The sequence below is a fragment of the Oncorhynchus tshawytscha genome, linkage group LG11 (assembly GCF_018296145.1).
Source record: "Oncorhynchus tshawytscha isolate Ot180627B linkage group LG11, Otsh_v2.0, whole genome shotgun sequence".
Taxonomy (NCBI): Eukaryota; Metazoa; Chordata; class Actinopteri; order Salmoniformes; family Salmonidae; genus Oncorhynchus; species Oncorhynchus tshawytscha.
The window spans coordinates 33,173,058-33,192,277 of record NC_056439.1 but is presented as its reverse complement, the minus strand read 5'-3'; the positions used below and the strand labels follow the sequence as shown (position 1 = coordinate 33,192,277).

Sequence of the window (19,220 nt, the reverse complement as noted above, 5' to 3'; positions counted from 1 at the left end):
CCACCAAAGTCCACAGCGACACCCATAGACATAGATTGTCTACAAGAACAACATCCCCACAAGATACATATTTGCTACAGCACCCCTAACGATTGGTGTACAAAATTCCCCACACATTTCCAGACTCCCCACCAACCACCAGTCACCCCCACTTCCTGCAGGGGCGTTATTTCCTTCCCCCACACATTTAAGTAGGCACACCGGTAACTAATCAGTGTTGAGGTCAGGATAAAGATGAGTCTGTGACAGTAGGAGTGAAGTATTTGGAAAAAGTGCACCCTTGCCTTTTGGCTGATCCATTTGTGGTTTCAAGGTGGGTGCTGTGGAGTCAGTGAGGGTAACCAGAAGTGGTCTTGTGATAACTGTTTGTGTTTATGCTGGGCATAGGGAGCAGGCGCTCCGCATTAAATGAATGTGGGTAAGAGATTTGTTTTGCTCAAGAAAAAAAAAGTGATTACTGGAATAGCAGTAAATGTCAAAGTTACCTAACTGAAGGGGAAGATTCCGGTGTTTGTGATGCTCGTTGTTTGGTGCGAAGCAGACAGGGTGGTGTGAATGGTGAAACAGAAGTCGTTGTCTGTTCTTTTGAGTTTTGTTTGAGTCTTTGCCAGACAAAGTGATGTTAGGATATGTAAGTTAAACTGTACGAGGTTTTGTGCCGACTACATTACGTTGTTGCAGGTGTCAAGCTTATGGGCATGTGGCAGCAGTGTGTAGGAGGGAGGTTCCTAGGTGTGCAGAAGGGCATTAGACAAAGGACTGTGTAGAAATGGGGAAAGTAGTGGTATGTGGCAATTGTAGGGGTGCCCATGGGCCTGGGGATCAGAAATGTCCTGTGCGAGAGGCAGGTTGAGGTTTCCAGGGATAGAGTAGCGCAGAAGTTGTCATATGCTGCGGCAGTGAAGAAAGTAGAGGAAGATGGGTCAAGGGGGAGGGATCCTGGAGTGGTGTCAGTAGTAGATCTGTACCAGTACAGAGGGATAGGATAACAAGTGATAGATGTTTCAGTAAGACTGGATTTTTAGCATTTATAGCAATGGTTATCAACTCTACTGCAGGGATGGAATGTCATTTGCAGAAATTTGAGGTTGTGGTGGCAGCTGCAGAGTATTTGGGTGTGCGAGACTTGACATCAGAAGAGTTACATGGTGTGTTAAGTGATGGTGGCCCATCCTTTCAGGTTGTTGGTCTGAAGTAGGACTAAATAGATTTAAATAGTGGAGTAGTGTGGTATTTTTAAAAGTTTTTGTGTGTAGTGATTCTTTTCTTTTTCTTCCCCAAGCAATGTATATGGGAGTTGTACTCCAGTCTAGTAGGTGGCAGTAATGCAACATTTATTAGATGCCAACCACCCTTACCCTCATTGAAGAAGTAATCAATGTTGATACCTCATGGACTGGTAGTGTGATGCGTTTGGAAGATGTGTTATGTGCTAATATATTCCTTTCACCTGGATGAAGTTACTAAGTTTGTCCTCTTTCCTTTTGGTGTTGACTTCCTTGGTCAGTGTGATTTGTTTGTCTTCTGTTTGACCACAGCCTTTGTTAGCTTGCCTTAGCCATTATACTAACGTTATATTATCACAGTTCTTTGTACACATCTGTGGTGTTAGGAGTAATACTTATGTGTTGTGCTGATGTAGCATATTCCTTATTTGATTCCCAGAAACCATCCAACTGTCATCGTAATTTAATAAAAGCTCAAAAGGTTACCCTCTCTTTGTGTTCTTGCAGACACACCCATTTGCATTGCCTCCCACACATCCCTTAGTTTCTTTTACCTATTTTTCATGGTGCCAAAACCTGGGTTGGTAACGCAATGGGGGAGGGGGCTACCAACCAGCTAAGCTTTACCCGGGCCAGCTACCAGTCCAGCCTTGCCAGGCCCAAGTCCAACAACCAGCTCAGCCTTACCAGGCCCCCTACACCTACCTTGAGCCGCCGGCCAGCTACCCCCAGCCAGGATGGGAGGGATACCAGTTGCAGGTGGTTCTACAAAAAAACATAAATTCAGAAAAATATTAAATCAAGTTTTTTTGTACAGAGTAAGATCTTGTTTTGTACAGGGTAAGATCTTCCTCTTGCATGCGTGTAGATCTTTGTTTTGGTCGCACTGTGATGCGCCGTCATCTACTTCTACACGTGGCTGCGTTGCATAGAAATGTCTAGTTCCTGCAAAGATGCTGGGAAATGCTAGATGTGGTTTGCTGGCTTTTGTAGAACCACTTGCCACTGGAAACTGACATTTCTAAGATACTTTTAAAAGTGACTCAAAAACGAGGTAAGTATCTCCATGAACAGGTTAGTTTAAAAATCTACGGTGGCGGTTTGTATGGGGCTTTCCTGTAATGGACACCAAAAGTCATTGGCTCCCGAGTGGCGCAGCGGTCTAAGGCACTGCATCTCAGTGCTAGAGGTGTCACCACAGACCCTGGTTCGATTCCAGGCTGTATCACAACAGGGCATGATTGGGAGTCCCATAGAGCAGCGCACAATTGGCCCAGAATTTGTTCTTAACTGACTTGCCACTACCTCAAGCTCAACCTCGACACGACAGAGCTCCTCTTCCTCCCGGGGAAGGCCTGCCTGCTCAACTTCTCCATCACAATTGACAACTCCACTGTGTCCCCATAGCAGAGTACAAAGAACCCTGACCCTGGACAACACCGTCGTTCTCTGCACACATCACACATCAGCAGGAACTCGCTCCTGCAGCTTCATGCTCTATGACATCCGTAGAGTACAACCCTACCTCACACAGGAAGCGGCTTGAGGAAGCGGCGCAGGTCCTAATCCAGACACTTGTCTTCCATCTGGACTTGTGCAACTCACTGTTGGCTGGGCGACCCGCTTGTGCCATCAAACCCCTGCCATTTATTTAGAACGCTATAGCCTGCCAGGTGTTCAACTGTCTCAAGTTCTTCCATGTCACCCCGTTCCTCTGCATACTACACTGGCTTCCAGTCGACGCTCGCATCCACAAGACCATGGCACTTGCTTATGGAGCAGCAAGAGGAATTGCCCTTCTCGAAATTCAGGTTATGCTCAAACCCTACACCCCAACATGAGTACTCTGTTCTGCCACCTCTGGTCTCTTGGCCCTCCCACCCCAACAGGAGGGCAGCTCAACTCGGACCAGTCCAAGCTCTTCTCCGTCCTGGCACCCTAATGATGGAAATGGCTTCCCCCTGAAGCTAGGACAGCAGAGTCCCTGCCCATCTTCTGAAACCCTATCTCTTCAGAGCATCTTAAATAATGTCACAGCACCCCCCTTTTTGCCTTTTGTGAACTATACTGAACAAAAGTATAAAAGCAAAAATGTCTAAGATTTTACTAAGTTAGTTCTAAAGGTAATCAGTCAATTTAAATAAATTCATTAGGCTGTAATCTACTGAACTGGAACAGGCTGCCAATCCAGAGCATTCCAAACATGCTGAATGGGTGACATGTCTGGTGACGATGCAGGCCATGTTGAGCTTCCAGGAATTGTGTACAGGTCCTTGAGGCATGGGGCTGTGTATTATGCTGAAACATGAGGTGAGGGCGGCGGATGAATGGCATGACAATGGGCCTCAGGATCTCGTCCCAGTATCTGTATATTCAAATTGCCATAGATTAAAATCAAATCAAATGTATTTTAAAAAAATGCCTGCCCACACCATAACCCCAAAGCCACCATTGAGCACTCTGTTCACAATGTTGACATCAGCAAACCGCTCACCCAAACAATGCCATACAGTTTTGCAGTTTTGAGGCCGGTTGGGCGTACTGCCAAATGCTCTAAAATTACGTTGGAGGCAGTTTAAGGTATAGAAATAAACATGACATTCTATGGCAACGGATCAGGTGGAAATTCCTGCAGTCAGCATGCCAATTGCACACTCCCTCAACTTTACATTTGTGGCATTGTGTTGTGTGACAAAACTGCATATTTTAGTGGCCTTTTACTATCCACAGCACAAGGTGCACCTGTGTAATGATCATGCTGTTTAATCAGCTTTTTGATATGCCACACCAGTCAGGTGGGTGGATTATATTGGCAAATAAGAAATGCTCACTAACAGGGATGTAAACACATTTTTTGTAGAGTATTTGAGATAAGTCTTTTGTGCATATGGAACATTTCTGGGATCTTTAATTTCAGCTCATGAAACTTGGGACCAACACTTTGTTGCGCTTTATATTTTTGTTCCGTGATCCCCCCCCCTTACTAGCTCTGACTTTGCTGATAGCTAGTTTATCGAGGAAAATGTACTGGAAAATCTAATGAAATTTGATTTGTCACATGTGCCGAATAGAACAGGTGTAGACTTTACAGTGAATTGCTTACTTTACAAGCCCATAACCAACAATGCCGTTTTAAAGAAATAAAAGCAACAAATAATTAAAGAGCAGTAGTAAAATATAAATAGCGAGGCTATATATATACATGGGGTACCGTTACAGATTCAATGTGCGGGGGCACTGGTTAGTCGAGGAAATTGAGGTTACATGTAGGTAGAGTTATTAAAGTGACTATGCACAGATAGAGTAGCAGCAGCGTAAAAGAGGGGGGGCGGATGCAAATGGTCTGGGTAGCCATTTGATTAGATGTTCTGGAGTCTTATGACTTGGGGGTAAAAGCTGTTTAGATGCCTCTTGGACCTAGACGCTCCGGTACCACTTGTAGTAGAGAGAACAGTCTATGACTAGGGTGGCTGAAGTCTTTCTAGGGCCGTCCTCTGACACCACCTGGTATAGAGGTCCTGGATGGCAGCACTGATTTTCAGGGGGGTGGGCTTAGCCCTTTCCACACAGCCCCTCATCCACTAGGCTGTATTTGTTTTGCGTTAAAGTATGTTCCACATTTGAGGCGGCTATAGAAAATTCCTCACCCACATCCAGTCAACGCTGTGGGGTGGTACTTCCTTCCCTACACCATTAAGTAAGCACACCTGCACTTAATCAATGTTGATACCGCTTGGGAGATGTTATGTGCTAATATAGACTTTTCCTATTTTCACCTGGATGATTTATTTACTAAGTTTGTCGTCTTTCCATTTGGTGTTGAAGTCCTTGGTCAGTGTGATGTATTTGCATGGTGTTTGACAACTGCCTTTGTTAGCTTGCTTTCGTCAATGTTGAGCTACCTTTGTGTGTGTGTATATATATATATAAATAGTATGTGTGTGTGTGTGTGTATATATATATATATATGACGTGTTTAGCTATTATTCATTCTGTTGTACTGATGCAGCCTATTCCAACTGTCATCCTGATTTAATAAATGGCTACCCTCTCATTGTGTTTTTGCAGACACGCCCATTGCGTTGCCTCCCACACATCCCCTTAGTTTCTTTGAGCTATTTTTCCGATGGGGGAAACCTTCAAGGGTGAAATTATACCTGCTTTGCATATGACCCCTAATGAATGACAACTAGGTCACGGAAGCGCTCTATCAATAAGGAGGTTGTTGGGCAGCAGATCACAGACCTGATAACTCCAGGAACGCTGTAAAATGAAGAAAGTTTAAGTAATCAATATGCCTTGCTAAATGCTGGCTCCTTGGGTGTACGTGATACGTTACCTGGCTGGTTGGAAAAGTCGATCAATTAATGAGACAGCAGCAGCTAACTGTCGTTAGCTCAATACTCCATGTGTGTTTAGATAATACATCAATATCGACAACCAAAGTGATTCATATGTTTTAGGCTATGCACACTGGCAGGGATTATAGTCAGCTAGCTACAACATAAATTCCTTCAGGACAAGTACAGACTAACTAGCTAGCTTGTTGCTGATACTGTAGCCTACGTTAGCTACCTACGACGTACGTTAAGCCGTCAATGTCAACTCAAAATCGAAATGTGGTATTCCAAAGCCAAATTCAGTGTTACATGTAATAATTCACCGCTCACGCATAGCTACGTTCAAATACATCAGATAAATCAATTTTAATTTTAAGAATAACAGTCCTACCTTGAATGTATTTATTATATTTAACTAGCTAGCGGCAACCGGAAGCCGAGATGCGCAGGGAAACAAACGTCGATTGTTGATGACGTTTAGACACAGTTACACGAGGGCTGTAGGCAGTTATACAAGTCAGCTGTTGTATTTTTAAAAACAAAACATGGTAAGTCGTACGATAATTGATCAAAATACAAGGCCATCATTTAAATATAGACCGTTGTTCTTGATTCGGCAGTTGGAATAATTTAAAATCTATTTCAATTGATGGGAGTTCGTATGCCTTTTTTTGCTCTGCTAGCTTAGCTAGCTAACAGTAGTCACTTGACTTGAGCTAACTGAAGTGTGCATTTTTGCATAAACATAGCAAACGCTATTCTTTACTTCTGACTTGTATTTCCATATGTTTACTTTAGGGGAAACGGAAGACAAAGAAGTTTGCATCAATGAAGAGAATGATAAGCTTGAAAGATCAGAGAATGTGAGTTTCTGCCAATGATGTTAGCTAGCACGAATATTAATCATTCACACCGTCTAGTTTGACTGATAAACCATGTCAATTCTGTGGATTAGCTAAACGTCAAGCTAACAAGTTGGCATGGATTGTCAGAAATATCAGATCGCTAGCTTCCTTAGACTCACTCATTTATTTAGTTTGACTAAGACATACTTTATCATGATATATTCCAGTTGAGTCCTCATGGTATTGACTCTGAGTTTCTTTAGAAACGAGAAAGATCGTGCCAAAGTACAAGAGACAAAGAAAAAGGATCCATCAGAAATAAAGGAAAAAGAAGTGTAAGTAGCTTCACAAGTAGGCTGGTTGCCATCTCTGTTCAGCTATTAGAATCTACTCCTTTCATTTGCCAAAGAGACTGGCCTTTCAGCAATCATCAAATAGGAACATTCTATCGTTAATGAGCCCGAGGAGATCAGAGGATTTTATCCTGATTTGATAACTCTCACAGCTATCATCCAATCACGTGTATACAGATTACACTTGGGAAAACATTCTAACTTAATTCATACATTTGATTGTAAACATTAGAACATTGGGTATTATGATGTATTACATTTCCTTGTAAACATAAACATTGGGCACATGGAGAATAGAGGATTCCCGTTCATTTCATTTTTGCCACCAGCCAATGTGATTTCATCACACGAGAAGTTCTTGTGTGATGTGGAGATGCATCAATTGCGCAAGAAGGGAACAGTGAAGACGTGTAAGTTAATTCATTGGCTGGGCTATTAATCCACCATTTGTATGCTAGCCTGTGTATTAGTCCTAGCTTACTATAGTTTAGCATTATGTATAATGTAGCATATGCCTACTTTTTGATGGATTACAGCCAAGATTTGAAGGCGAGTCTAGGTTATGAATACGTTTTTAGGAAGAAATATGATTTGTGAGTGTCAGATGCTCTGGTGGCTATGATTGGTGGGTCCTTTTACGTTGGCTGTGAGTTTGAATTCTCTCAATATCCATTCAGAAAGTTTTCTAAAGTAGCCTGTCTGTACTCCCAAGTCATGGTGATCAGCATATGTGCGATGAATGACGACAGGTGCCAGTTTTGCGTTTCTTTTCTCTCATTAATGGGATGTAGCTGAAGAAAACACAGCTCGATCAAATCTTGTAGGCTAATATTTTCCTTATTATTTCTCTCATTGCGGAGGTCTCTCTAGCCACTTTGAGCAATGGATGCCGAAAGGCCAGTCTCTTTGGCAAATGCAAGGAGTGGAATGTTAGCTAAAAAGTTCCCAGACTACTTCACAAATATCAGAACAAACAAATAGACCCATAACTCTTAACTAATATTCAGTATATTATGGACAAATGATTGATTATAGGTCAATACCTTCTTACTGTGTGTTCACACATTTATTTTCCTACCTGCAGTCCAAAATATCCATCGTGCCTATTCTTCCAGTACAACACTCAGCTTGGTCCCCCTTATCACATCCTGGTCGACACCAATTTCATTAACTTCTCCATCAAGGCTAAACTGGACATAGTTCAGTCAATGATGGACTGCCTGTATGCCAAGTGTGAGTATCTAGCAAAGTTTATTCAGCGTGAACTCAGTTAATGTAACTAAGGAATAACCGGTGTATTTTTAAATTATACTCTTGCTTGTTCAAGGTATCCCATGCATCACAGACTGTGTAATGGCTGAGATAGAGAAACTGGGGATGAAGTATAGAGTAGCTCTGAGGTAACTAGCTGTTGTGAAGACCAACATCCAGATACACTAAAGACATTCAGACGCATACACACACGTTCTGAGGGTATTATCAACGTTCCATAGGGAAGGTATATGACGGATGCATTTTCTGCCTCTGTAGGATAGCCAAGGATCCTCGGTTCGAACGACTGCCATGCACCCACAAAGGAACATACGCTGATGACTGCTTAGTTCAAAGGGTAACCCAGGTAATGTAATTTAATCTACTAAATTGACAATGTATTACATTAGGGAAACTCTTTAGTCATTAGAGCACTGTGGTTTTATACCAGAGAAGAACACCAATTCAATCATGTATCTTTCACAGCACAAGTGCTACATCCTGGCAACTGTGGACAGGGACCTGAAGAGAAGGATCAGAAAGATCCCAGGAGTACCCATCATGTACATCTCCAACCATAGGTCAGAATTAACATCAGATTTATCAGTGTTCAATTGGTCATTTGTGGTTATCACTGTTTTATAGCTAGTTTATCTCTCTCTCATATAAAATGTCTTATACCATGATCTTTAAACCATGTCTAACCGTAATATTTTTCACAGGTTCAACATTGAAAGAATGCCAGATGACTATGGTGCTCCAAGATTCTAATATTCAGTTGATGGAATTGAAATTCTAGTTGGACTGTGGCTTTTGTCAGGAGGTTTTGATTTGTTTACCTGCTTATTGTATATTGTTAAAGGACTTGAGTTTATGCCCTACATTTTTAGCAGAAATGGATGAGAGTAATAATTTTGCAAATTTAATGACTGGTATATTTCTTACTATTCCCGAAACTGTTTTTCACTTTGTTCCATAAAAGTACAAATGCATTCTGTCAAGGTGTGAAAATTGAAATAAATTAATGAATAGTCGAATGTAGCCAGTATTTTTTTCTATCATAGTGTGAAGAGGTAGGCTATACGTCATTAGTCATGGAGAGTGCATTTATTATAAACCTTTAAATTGTGCTGCATTTCATAAGCTACCTAGTAGTTAGAGCGTTGGACCGAAAGGTTGCAAGATCGAATCCACGCGTTGACAAGGAAAAAGCTGTCGTTCTGCCCCTGAACAAGGCAGTTAATCCACTGTTCCTAAACCGTCATTGAAAATAAGTGTTCGTTCTTGACTGACTTGCTGTCTGTTACAGCGGAGGAAATGTGAAGCTCGTTGAACCCGTCTGCGCATGCCCAGCTGCTATAGATCTGGGAGTGTCTGAGCGGCGCAATATTGTAGCAGGCATGAGATTAGCTCTCGCTACTCTGTAGCCATGGGCGTTCAAACTGGATTGATTTGGACTGAAACTAACAATATTGTGTGGTAAAATGGACTAGACTGGAATGCGGGCAGTAACTAAACGGAGTGTCGAAGACATGTGATCGTATCCAATCTATCCCGGCGTTTTGGATATAGACCGAATGACCTCTGGGATAACGGTGCCGGCGGGTATTGGTGGTTTTTAATACAAACTACTGTTTGTTGTCTGTATACTCTTTTGGAAGATGCTATTTCCCCCCCCTTGTGTTGTAGGCATTATGTGTATTCATCATTTCCCAATGTGCTTAGTTCCACTTCATTGTTGAAGTCTTATTTTCATGATGCCTAAATATTCACGCGTTTTCTAGTTTTAATAATATATTGTCTAGTTTCAGTATTTCAATGATTTACTTGACTTAACCTGCATTGTGATGTTTCTAAAGTGCCAATAACATTATCGTTCAGACATGACTTGATGTAGGCTAACTAATTCCCTTTAATCCCTGCTTTTGCAAAATAATAATAATAATAATTGAACTCATCTGATATAAGTGGACAATTGTAACAACTACTGTAGCTTTAACTCCGCATTTGGGTGGAACACATGATTGTGTGCCATTTTGTTCATAAGAGGTACAGTATTTGAATTTGGAGACTGATACAGCCTGCAGTTTTGCAAAGTTCTACATATCCAGCATGTCATGAATTGCTCATGTTTCTCACCTGCTGTGGGAGTGTTACTTGCTGAGAAACTGCAATCAGATTGACAGTTAAAGGGCAGGGCACATAGGCTGTAAACCATCTGTGCCAGGTTCCAGGACTGGGGTCCCTTGTGTGGGGGGATGCTAAGGACCACAGTGGGGTGTGTGGGGGTGGAGGAGAGAGATGAGGATGAAGGTGAAGAGGATTTGCGGGACGGAGGGGTGCCCTTCTTCGTAAACAGGGGAGGCCTACCGGTGGATGAGGAGACTTGGGAGCAGATGTGGAGGCATGTGGCTCGGATTCACCCTAATGGGGAGGCCATAGGGACACGCATCCGGGGAGCCAGTGATCTGCCCAAGGTAAGAGCAGGTGAAGTCCTCACCTAGACACCCTACTCTGTTGTTTTAAGTTTGACAGCTCTACAGACTACACTCAGTCTATTTCAACAATGTGAAAGTAAAAAATAATCAGCTTTTCCTCCCACTAGTATATAGCGTTCAATATGTATCCTAGTCACATTTATTTACTGTAAACTATCATTCAAGATAAACATGCAGTAAACTATTCAGGAGGATATATTGTCCCATAGCATAGGCCTAGTATATGATGCTACATGCTTAATTCGATTCACACTAGAGATGGAGTGAAGATAACCCACTATGCAGAATGTTTGTAACTGACTCAGTTACGACTCCTCAGATAACAAGTGGATGAAGCTGTCAAAATATGCAGCATTTCAAACCACACAGATACACATGCAGTCATAACATGCCACTAGATGTACAAGTGCTGTGCTGTCCAGATGAGGTTAAATGCTGCCTCTGTGCTCATAAGGAATTCCATTATATATTAAATGAATGTATTAATTAATGTTAATTGTGAGACTTGCTATATGGAACAATTAAGATAATGACCATGCCCATAAAGGATGGTTGTTAAGTTAAACAACAGGACATTCTCCAGCTCTGTGAATATAGGGATTGTGTGATACTAATGCTTCTTGTTGTGCTTTGCCTCTTCCCCCATAGATTCCTACACCGAGTGTGCCTACATACCAGCCAACCACCAGTATCCCACAGCGCCTGGAAGCCATACAGAAATACATCAGGGACCTGCAGTATCCTTTGCCTGGAATGGTAGAACTGGTAGAACTGCTTGGTCACTATTGCCAAGCTCTGGGCAAATGATGAATAGCCCAGGTAGCCTAGATAAAGCTGTGACTGTTCATTGGAGCTGTTGTTGGTCATTGTCAGTCTCTGTATGATTGTTTATCCCAACCTGTCAGTCTAGATAACAGTTTAGGTACGTCAACAAATTGTACAGTAGGTTGATTATACATTAATAAATGTGTAGATATGTTAAATTCCATGCCTGATGCTAACACGCTATGCTCTGGGTTGGAATTCAAGATATGTCTCCTGAAATATGTGTTAGCCATGCACTCTTATGTATTTATAAATAATTCATAGATATAGGCACAGGCTGATTTCATGCAAATGGAAACTGGGCCACACAGTAGATGTACTGAAGAAGATTATGGTGATTGGTAACTCACTGAGGTCCTTTGTAGCTCAGTTGGTAGAGCATGGCGCTTGTAACACCAGGGTAGTGAGTATGATTCCCGGGACCACCCATATGTAAAATGTATGCAAGCATGACTGAGTCGCTTTGGATAAAAGTGTCTGCTAAATGGCATATATATATATATATATAACCAGTAACATAGTTTACTATTATTTACTCTTACTCATTATTTTACGACAATATCAATGTATGTCACATCTCAGAATGTAGACCATGTTTAGACTATAATCTATTTTGAGCTTAAACATTAGTATCTCTCAGCTCAAGGAGCTCATCCATAATTCACAAACGAGGAACTATGAATATCAGAAAGCACTTAACAGGGTTCATTCCCCATGAGAATTCGTTCAGTGCACAACCCAGAGGGTCTGTTGTTTGGACATTTCCCATATTGTTTCACTCCCTCTGCATTTGTATGTACACTGAACAAAAATATAAAAGCAACATGTAAAGTGTTGGTCCCATGTTTCATGAGCTGAATTAAAAGATCCCAGAAATATTCCATTCTCATAAAAGCTAATTTCTCACAAATTTTTTAACATCCCACTTAGTGAGTATTTCTCCTTTGCCAAAATAATCCATCCATCTGACAGCTGTGGCATATAAAGAAGCTATTTAAACAGCATTATCATTACATAGGTGCCCCTTGTGCTGGGGATAATAAAAGGCCACTGTAAAATGTGGAGATTTGTCACACAATACAATGCCACAGATGTCTCAATTTTTGAGGGAGCGTGTAGTTGGCATGCTGACTGCAGGAATGTCCACCAGAGCTGTTGCCTGAGAATTTAATGTTCATTTCTCTACCATAAGCCAACGTCATTTTAGAGAATTTGGCAGTATGTCCAACCGGCCTTACAACCGCAGACCATGTGTATGGTGTCATTTGGGGGAGCGGTTTGCTGATGTCAATGTTGTGAACAGTGCCCCATGGTGGGGGTAGGGTGGTATGGGCAGGCATAAGTTATGGACACAATTGCATTTTATCGATGGCAATTTGAATGCACAGAAATACCGTGATGAGATCTGAGGCCCATTTTTTTTTTAAAGGTATCTGTGACGAACAGATCATGTACAATTCATATATATTATGGCCTAATGCATTTATTTCAATTGACTGATTTCCTCATAAGAACTGTAACTCAGTAAAATCTGCATGTTGCATTTATATTTTGGTACAGTTTACTTAACAATATCCTACAGGTACAATCACACGGGAACACAGTTTTTTGAAATCAAGAAGAGCAGGCCTCTTACTGCGTAAGTTTCACAGTTTCTTCTATCCCATTCCTGTTTCCTAATCTTTTATTTTAGCTTAGCTCTTAGATTATCCTGAGTGGATCATGGCCTTGTAGGGATATTGTAAATGTCAGACAGTAAGCAACATGGCAGCTACCTGCCAGAGAGAATCTCAGGGTTTGGTGAAATAGCTTTTCCTGGGGCCGCAGAGGCCACAGTGGCAGCAGACAGAGGAAGTAGCTATGCATGTTTACCGATTGCTTTCATATTATGCTGATCATGACAGAAGCTGAAGGAATTGGATATCTGAATCGGCTGTATGTCTGTTGCACCCAAGGGCTTTGCGACCAGGAACTGTTTTCATAGCCTAATAGGATCTGTTTCCCCGGCAGAAGCTTCTAATGCATTTTGCTTACTCGGTTCTTGACATTTAGCACCAGATGGTTTTATTTCAATGTCTCATGCAAAATGCCAGTTTTAATAATCAAATGTGTTTATTTTTCCTAAAGGAGTTAGTCATTTTCCCTTTGCATACACAAAGATAACCTGTAATATGTACAAGTGTCTTTCAGGCCTTTTAGAATCCATGTTTATAATTTCTACCTTTTTAGAGTAGACTATTTTGTTGCCTTGCCTTGAGGTGTATTCTAACCCTCATATTCTGTGTAGGTTGATGGATATCGCCAAGGAGATGACCCGGGAGTCGCTGCCAATCAAGTGTCTGGAGGCTGTGATCCTTGGGATGTATCCTTCCTTTAAATAGCTTAGGTGTTCCACGTAAAAACTGTAATGACTTTCTTATGCCACTGTTGTTACCTGCACATCATTTTTTTTCTCATCTACCACACTCAGCAGCACAAGATTTGTCAATGGGGTGATGAATGATGACCCGGAAATGTTGTTTTCCAAATGAGTGCTTGTGGGAAGCTAAAAAAATAACATGGAGTGATGCCTCAGTGTGGTAACAGGGATTTAGAGACAAAGCTATATGGGCACAATCAGGGCATCCGAGTATTATGTGATTAGAACTGACTAGTGTGCTCAGTCTGAGAATACTGTATGCAGACTAATGTATTCTTGTCTTAAAAACAGATTAGTGGAGCTTGAAAACAATTGTGGTTTATGTTACCATGTAAAGGGGCACTCCAGTTGGAGCATGCAACCAGGGTCAGTGATAAGGTTTTTCAATGTCCTTGACCTTGCCTGTCCCAGTTACCTTACCAACAGCATGTCGGGTGTGGAGCGCTTCCCCCTCAGCTTTAAAACGCAGTTCTCAGGGAACCACTTCTGCCACATCGTGCTGGGGGTGCACAGCGGGGGCCGCTTCGGGGCACTGGGCATCAGTCGGCGGATGGACCTCATGTTCAAACCCCTGGAGTTCCGAACACTGGCTGACCTGGTGCAGGAGTTTGAGGGGGCCTACATGGGTTACTGGCATACCCTGAGGAAGGTGAAGATTGGCCAGTATGTGTCCCATGACCCCCACAGTGTGGAGCAGATAGACTGGAAACACTCCATACTAGATGTGGATAAGCTGACCAAGGAGGAAATGAGGAGAGAGCTGGAGAGACACACTCGGGACATGAGGATGAAGGTAAAGGACCCAGGGACACAGAGACCATGTGTTAGAGTGCAGGAATGTGATGGGATGTACAGAACTAAAGCAGGACATGTGCACACATCTGGGGACTGAGATGGAAAAATGTCCATGAGCCAAACCATGTTAGGGATCCATGAAACAGACCTGTCAGCTTCCTAGGATTCTAGTGATTGCATTAGGTACAACAGGCACTGAACTCCTAGCTTGTAGACTTCCACAGTACCAGTATGGAATTTAGATTTAGATTTGTGTCAAATGAAATTGGGATACATCTGAGCTCCATGTTTTTTATTCATGTGATGGGGAAGCACCAGGGTAATTTTAATGTGAATCCTTTCTGAACAGATGGAAAGCCCCTGTTAATCACTGAGATTCTGACTCCTTTTGACCCTCTTTCTCATCATGCATGATGACATGGAGTTGACCTGCCATTTCACTAGCTATAATCCTCAAATGATGACCTCATGTGCTATCATCCCAAACGGTAATGAAAGGATCCTTAACGCAGGGCCCTGTGTATAATAAAACTAATGGGATGGCTTTGCTCTGCTCGGTTGTGCGCCATGTATGGCTGCCTCTATCAATCAATGGCTGATATTTTTAGGGAGCGGGCTCTCTCCCATTCACTGGACCCACAATCACATTAAGGATGCGGAGGATTTTACCATCATCACCGTCAACACTGTGCCTCCATTATGTTAGGGCCTCTCATCGAGCAGCTCACCTTAGTACTACTCTAAGTAATTGAAAGCTGATGATCGGAGTGTTTGTTTGCTACTGACTTTCCTTCCACCTCGCTACTCTGCATTAATTGATCTGCTGTATTTTGAAAGACAAACGTTTAGTAATTGGAGTCTTACTTGAACTGCACTTCTCCTTAGTATGTACAGAGGATATGATCAGAACTGTTTGTGTACCTCGTTTGTGTTTCCCCTTGTTGCTAATGTGAGGTAAACAGAACTGAGTGATTGTCTTTCAGATTGGGAAAGCTGCGCCCACTTCACCCACCAAAGACAAGAAGTGTAACATGGGCTCGCCCCACCGTAACCCGGGCAGCCCCATGCGTAGGAACAGCCGCATCGAGAGACGGTAATACTGATTGTGCACTATAGTCAGATAACAGGAGATGCTTAGTCTCACTATAGTCTCTCTGACAACACAGTAAATACTCATTAGGTCAATAAACAAGGTGCTAGCTGTAGTGGAGAGGGCTCTGCACTGATCTGAACAAGCACTAGAGGCTAGATGTCCTATGACGTAGTCCAAGAGGATTCTCTGAACAGTAATCTTTGTTGTGATCTGTCATGAGAAGTCATATCTTTTTTGTCTTTTTGGGGGGGGGGTGTACAGTCCATCAGGAGAGAAGAAAGTTCTTGATCCGAAGTCCCCTCCAGACATGAATGGATATCAGATTCGAGTGTGAGGAAGATTTCACTTCATAAAATCATCCTGCAAAACAAGACCGTAGAATGGTAGGGTTCTGTCCAACTAAAGGTTAGTTCCGGGGAATGGGCTTTTGTGTTCAGATTCGAAATAGGTTTGTACTGTGTAAGCAATTTATTTAGGGTATTTTGCATTCAACAAACGTGAGGTATACTGTACAGAGCATGGCCATGTCAATAACTGATTTTTGACTAAATGTAAGTTCAAAGCCTATAATTCTAAGTTCTCACAATGCTCAACTTTGGGGATATCAAACAGTTGTTTTACACAGCCAAATCCATTTAAATTAACTTGCCTAACTGGCTGGCCTATTCACAAGATCTCTTTGAAAAATAGACAACTTCTCTCCAAAAATGTGGCATGGGCCATTCATCAGCCCATTTGTTGTTACCATGCTTTTTGTAAAGCCAGAAGCTTGGTAGTGTAGTCCATTCTACAATAGGATTGGTTCAGACAGCATTTAAGGGTCAAACAGGCATTGATCATGTTTTTAAAGATGTTCTGTAGGGTTTTGTTAATATGCAATATTACATTTAGCTTATTTCTTAACATGTAAAGTGGTGCAATTGGAAATATCATAGCAGATATCCATGTTGTCAATCAGTTATTAAGAATGACAATTATTGTGAGGATTATGTGCAATTTGTGTCTCCATGTTGTACTGTAAGTGTGTAAATACATTGAACCTTTAACCTGTTAGCCCTGCTGGACAGTAACTGCTTATGTAGTGACTAGTTTGCAATCCACTTACCTTGTGCCTTTTAGGAACATTTTAATAGACAGTGATAAAGAAAACAAGTATTACTGGGTGAATCGTTTTTTCAATTTCACTAGGAAAATACACTGTACAATCCATCTACACTATCCCAAATAGATGGTAAATTGAGCTATCAACACCTTACCCTGTGTATGTGTGTTCTGCTATGGAGATGATGCGCGTGATTGACTATTGGGTAATTCAGTGTACAGTAGTCTATTTAAACCTTTCAAAGCATGAAAAGTGTGATATGTTTTAGGATAGTAAGAGAAAGTAGTCAGTGTGGTCAACAGAATTTTTCAATTCTGGGGTCACTCACAAGACAAAATCTCACACTCTCATAAAATTACTGTGCAACTAAGTGAGAAGGATGAAGTTGCAGCTGATATGGTTTGACATTATTTTGGGGGAAAGAGAGATATTTTGAAGGCAGCAGTTACTTTTTTTATATTGACATGGTCTGATATATTTTTGCCTTCGTACAGTATAAATAACATTATTCTTAACACATAGCCTTATTGTGGTTGTCTAGCTCTATTTAATATTTACAATTTTTATTAAAGGTGCAAAGAGATTTGTTTACAATATTCTCATCTTCATTTTTAAATGACATTTAGGCCAGAGCACTTGAGAAATTGGAATCTGCACCATTTTAAAAAAAATAGTGCCTAGGAGCACATTGATTGGTTGGGATTCCTTGAGCCTCTTTCATTTTAACATAGAGGTTGTTGTCTTGTACCAAAATATTATATGACCTTTTATCACTATGTAGGACTTCCTATTGATTTAGAAATAAACTCTCCTCACCTCTCTCCCAATTAACCTGTTGTTGTGTTGATTTAGCTGACTTATGTCATGGGTCAGATGCCTGTGAGTTTATTAGAGCTTCAGCTACATTAAGAGATCTACAAGATGCAACAATGGATCAAATGTAGAGCTAAAATCAATTAATACAGTTATCAAACAGTGTGCTGAGGACATGGAGGGCACACTGCCAGTCTACATACCAACCAAGAGTCCAAATTGGGCAGTGTGCACTCATCTGAAATACCTCTGCCACACACAGACGGACAATTCAAAGAATAAACGACGAGCAATAAACATTTCCTCCTTTGACTGTCCACAAAGAAACCTTAATACAAATCCCATACTGAGGATCTGTGCACTAGGGGACTATACATTTATAAGACCATGAACAAAGACATCTGCTTGCAGCCACACTAATTAGAATAACATTTTCTGTATCTTCTCTGTTGCATGCTGGTACACTGTGAGAACTCCTAGCCCATTTTGGGCTTCAAGACATCCTTAACTGTAAATCACAGGAGTTTTTTTATATCATTTTTCTCTCTGCAATTTTGTGTTTTTGTTCCTTAGTGCAAAGATGTGATGATGTCACTGAGATTTTATCTAAGGTGGAATAACAAGAAATATTGTAACCAGAAATCACCTGTACGGCTTTGACACTTGAAACTGAAATAAACAAGCAACTGGTATTTGACTAGATTTGTTGAAAATAAATGGTGTAACATTGAGTGATTATCGTACCTATTTTCCCATTCAGCAAATGCTTTATTTTTTGGGGTACTGTGCTGGCTGTCTGCAGTGCACTGTACTGACGCCCAGGGATCCTGCTGCACGTAATCAATTAAGTTTAATGGAAGCCTCACTGGATGGATAGTCTACCTGACAGCACTGCAATCGGCTAACAAGGCTTAACTAATGAATCGCTGCCAACCTGACACATTTCATCATATCATGGGAGCACAGAGGACTGCCATGGTTGCTGCTCTCCTGAACACCCAGCCTCTCTTTAACAGGGGAAATCCATACATGAGGTAATGTTTTGTGTTCAGACCAGGGAGAGATGGCAAGACTTTGATAGCTCTCATACAGCACAAGAGAATACTGGTGACTTTTCTCTTATGAAATTGCTCCTGTTAGTGTAAGTTATAGCTGAATGTATAGCTAGCCGAATATACTGAATGCATAGCTTGCCAAATGTACTGACTGCATAGCTAGCCGAAGGTACAGCTAGCTGAATATATAGCTAGCCGAATGTACATGTACATAATGTAGGTATGGCATGTGAAATGTGTTTTAAGAAGTATGGTGCAAGTGCTTTAAGGAATCACAGCTGCAGTTGAAGTCACAGTTAAGTGGGGGTGATGTTGGTAATGTTCAGTGTCAAGAATGATGGAGAACGATTTCAAAAAGTATGAAGGCACTGGGGAAGCCAAAACATAACTCTGGTCTTATCTGAAAGTAGACCCCAGTAGTACCTCCCCTACCTTATCGGCCCAGAACTTTTTATGAAATTAAAATACAAAAGGAATAGTAGCCTCCTTTTAAAAAAACTACTGACCCATTTCTCCTCAGCGGGTGTGTTTGGTGCCACAGAGGGAATCTCTGTTCGAGCGGCACAGTCCAACTCCTGAACAGGTTTCAAGGTAGATCCAGGAAC

General features: G+C 41.5%; 3 protein-coding genes across 7 annotated transcripts in view; 2 read left to right on the top strand and 1 right to left on the bottom strand.

The window, feature by feature from the left end:
* LOC112233156 (apoptosis-resistant E3 ubiquitin protein ligase 1) overlaps positions 1–6,038 on the bottom strand; it is a 35,943-nt gene extending 29,905 nt beyond the window's left edge. Inside the window, exons 1-2 of one of the 4 annotated variants that reach the window (XM_024400581.2) lie at positions 5,958–6,038; positions 1,932–1,991 (exon numbers count right to left, since the gene is read on the bottom strand). The gene's annotated coding sequence lies outside the window, so the exon portion shown is untranslated. Of the gene's footprint in view, positions 1–1,931; positions 1,992–5,565; positions 5,933–5,957 lie in introns of those variants that run through there. The other 3 variants (XM_024400582.2, XM_024400583.2, XM_024400584.2) reach the window with 3 other exon arrangements.
* On the top strand, positions 6,005–9,052 carry LOC112233157 (rRNA-processing protein FCF1 homolog). The gene is made up of 8 exons (XM_024400585.2): positions 6,005–6,114; positions 6,365–6,429; positions 6,675–6,746; positions 7,849–7,997; positions 8,092–8,164; positions 8,295–8,382; positions 8,502–8,596; positions 8,738–9,052. Exons 1-8 carry the CDS (start codon positions 6,112–6,114, stop codon positions 8,784–8,786), a joined length of 594 nt encoding a protein of 197 aa, XP_024256353.1. The 5' UTR covers positions 6,005–6,111; the 3' UTR covers positions 8,787–9,052.
* Positions 9,053–9,301: 249 nt separating this feature from the next.
* Positions 9,302–18,277, top strand: LOC112261794 (tubulinyl-Tyr carboxypeptidase 1-like). 2 transcript variants are annotated; one of them, XM_024437404.2, is made up of 8 exons: positions 9,302–9,620; positions 10,243–10,492; positions 11,162–11,250; positions 12,921–12,977; positions 13,626–13,700; positions 14,169–14,550; positions 15,536–15,645; positions 15,907–18,277. In XM_024437404.2, the coding sequence occupies exons 2-8, from the start codon at positions 10,274–10,276 to the stop codon at positions 15,977–15,979; spliced, it is 1,005 nt and encodes a 334-aa protein (XP_024293172.1). In that variant the 5' UTR covers positions 9,302–9,620; positions 10,243–10,273; the 3' UTR covers positions 15,980–18,277. The 2 variants fall into 2 exon arrangements, with proteins under 2 accessions (XP_024293172.1, XP_024293171.1); XM_024437403.2 differs by having other exon boundaries at positions 9,302–10,492.
* The last annotated feature ends 943 nt before the right edge of the window (positions 18,278–19,220 follow it).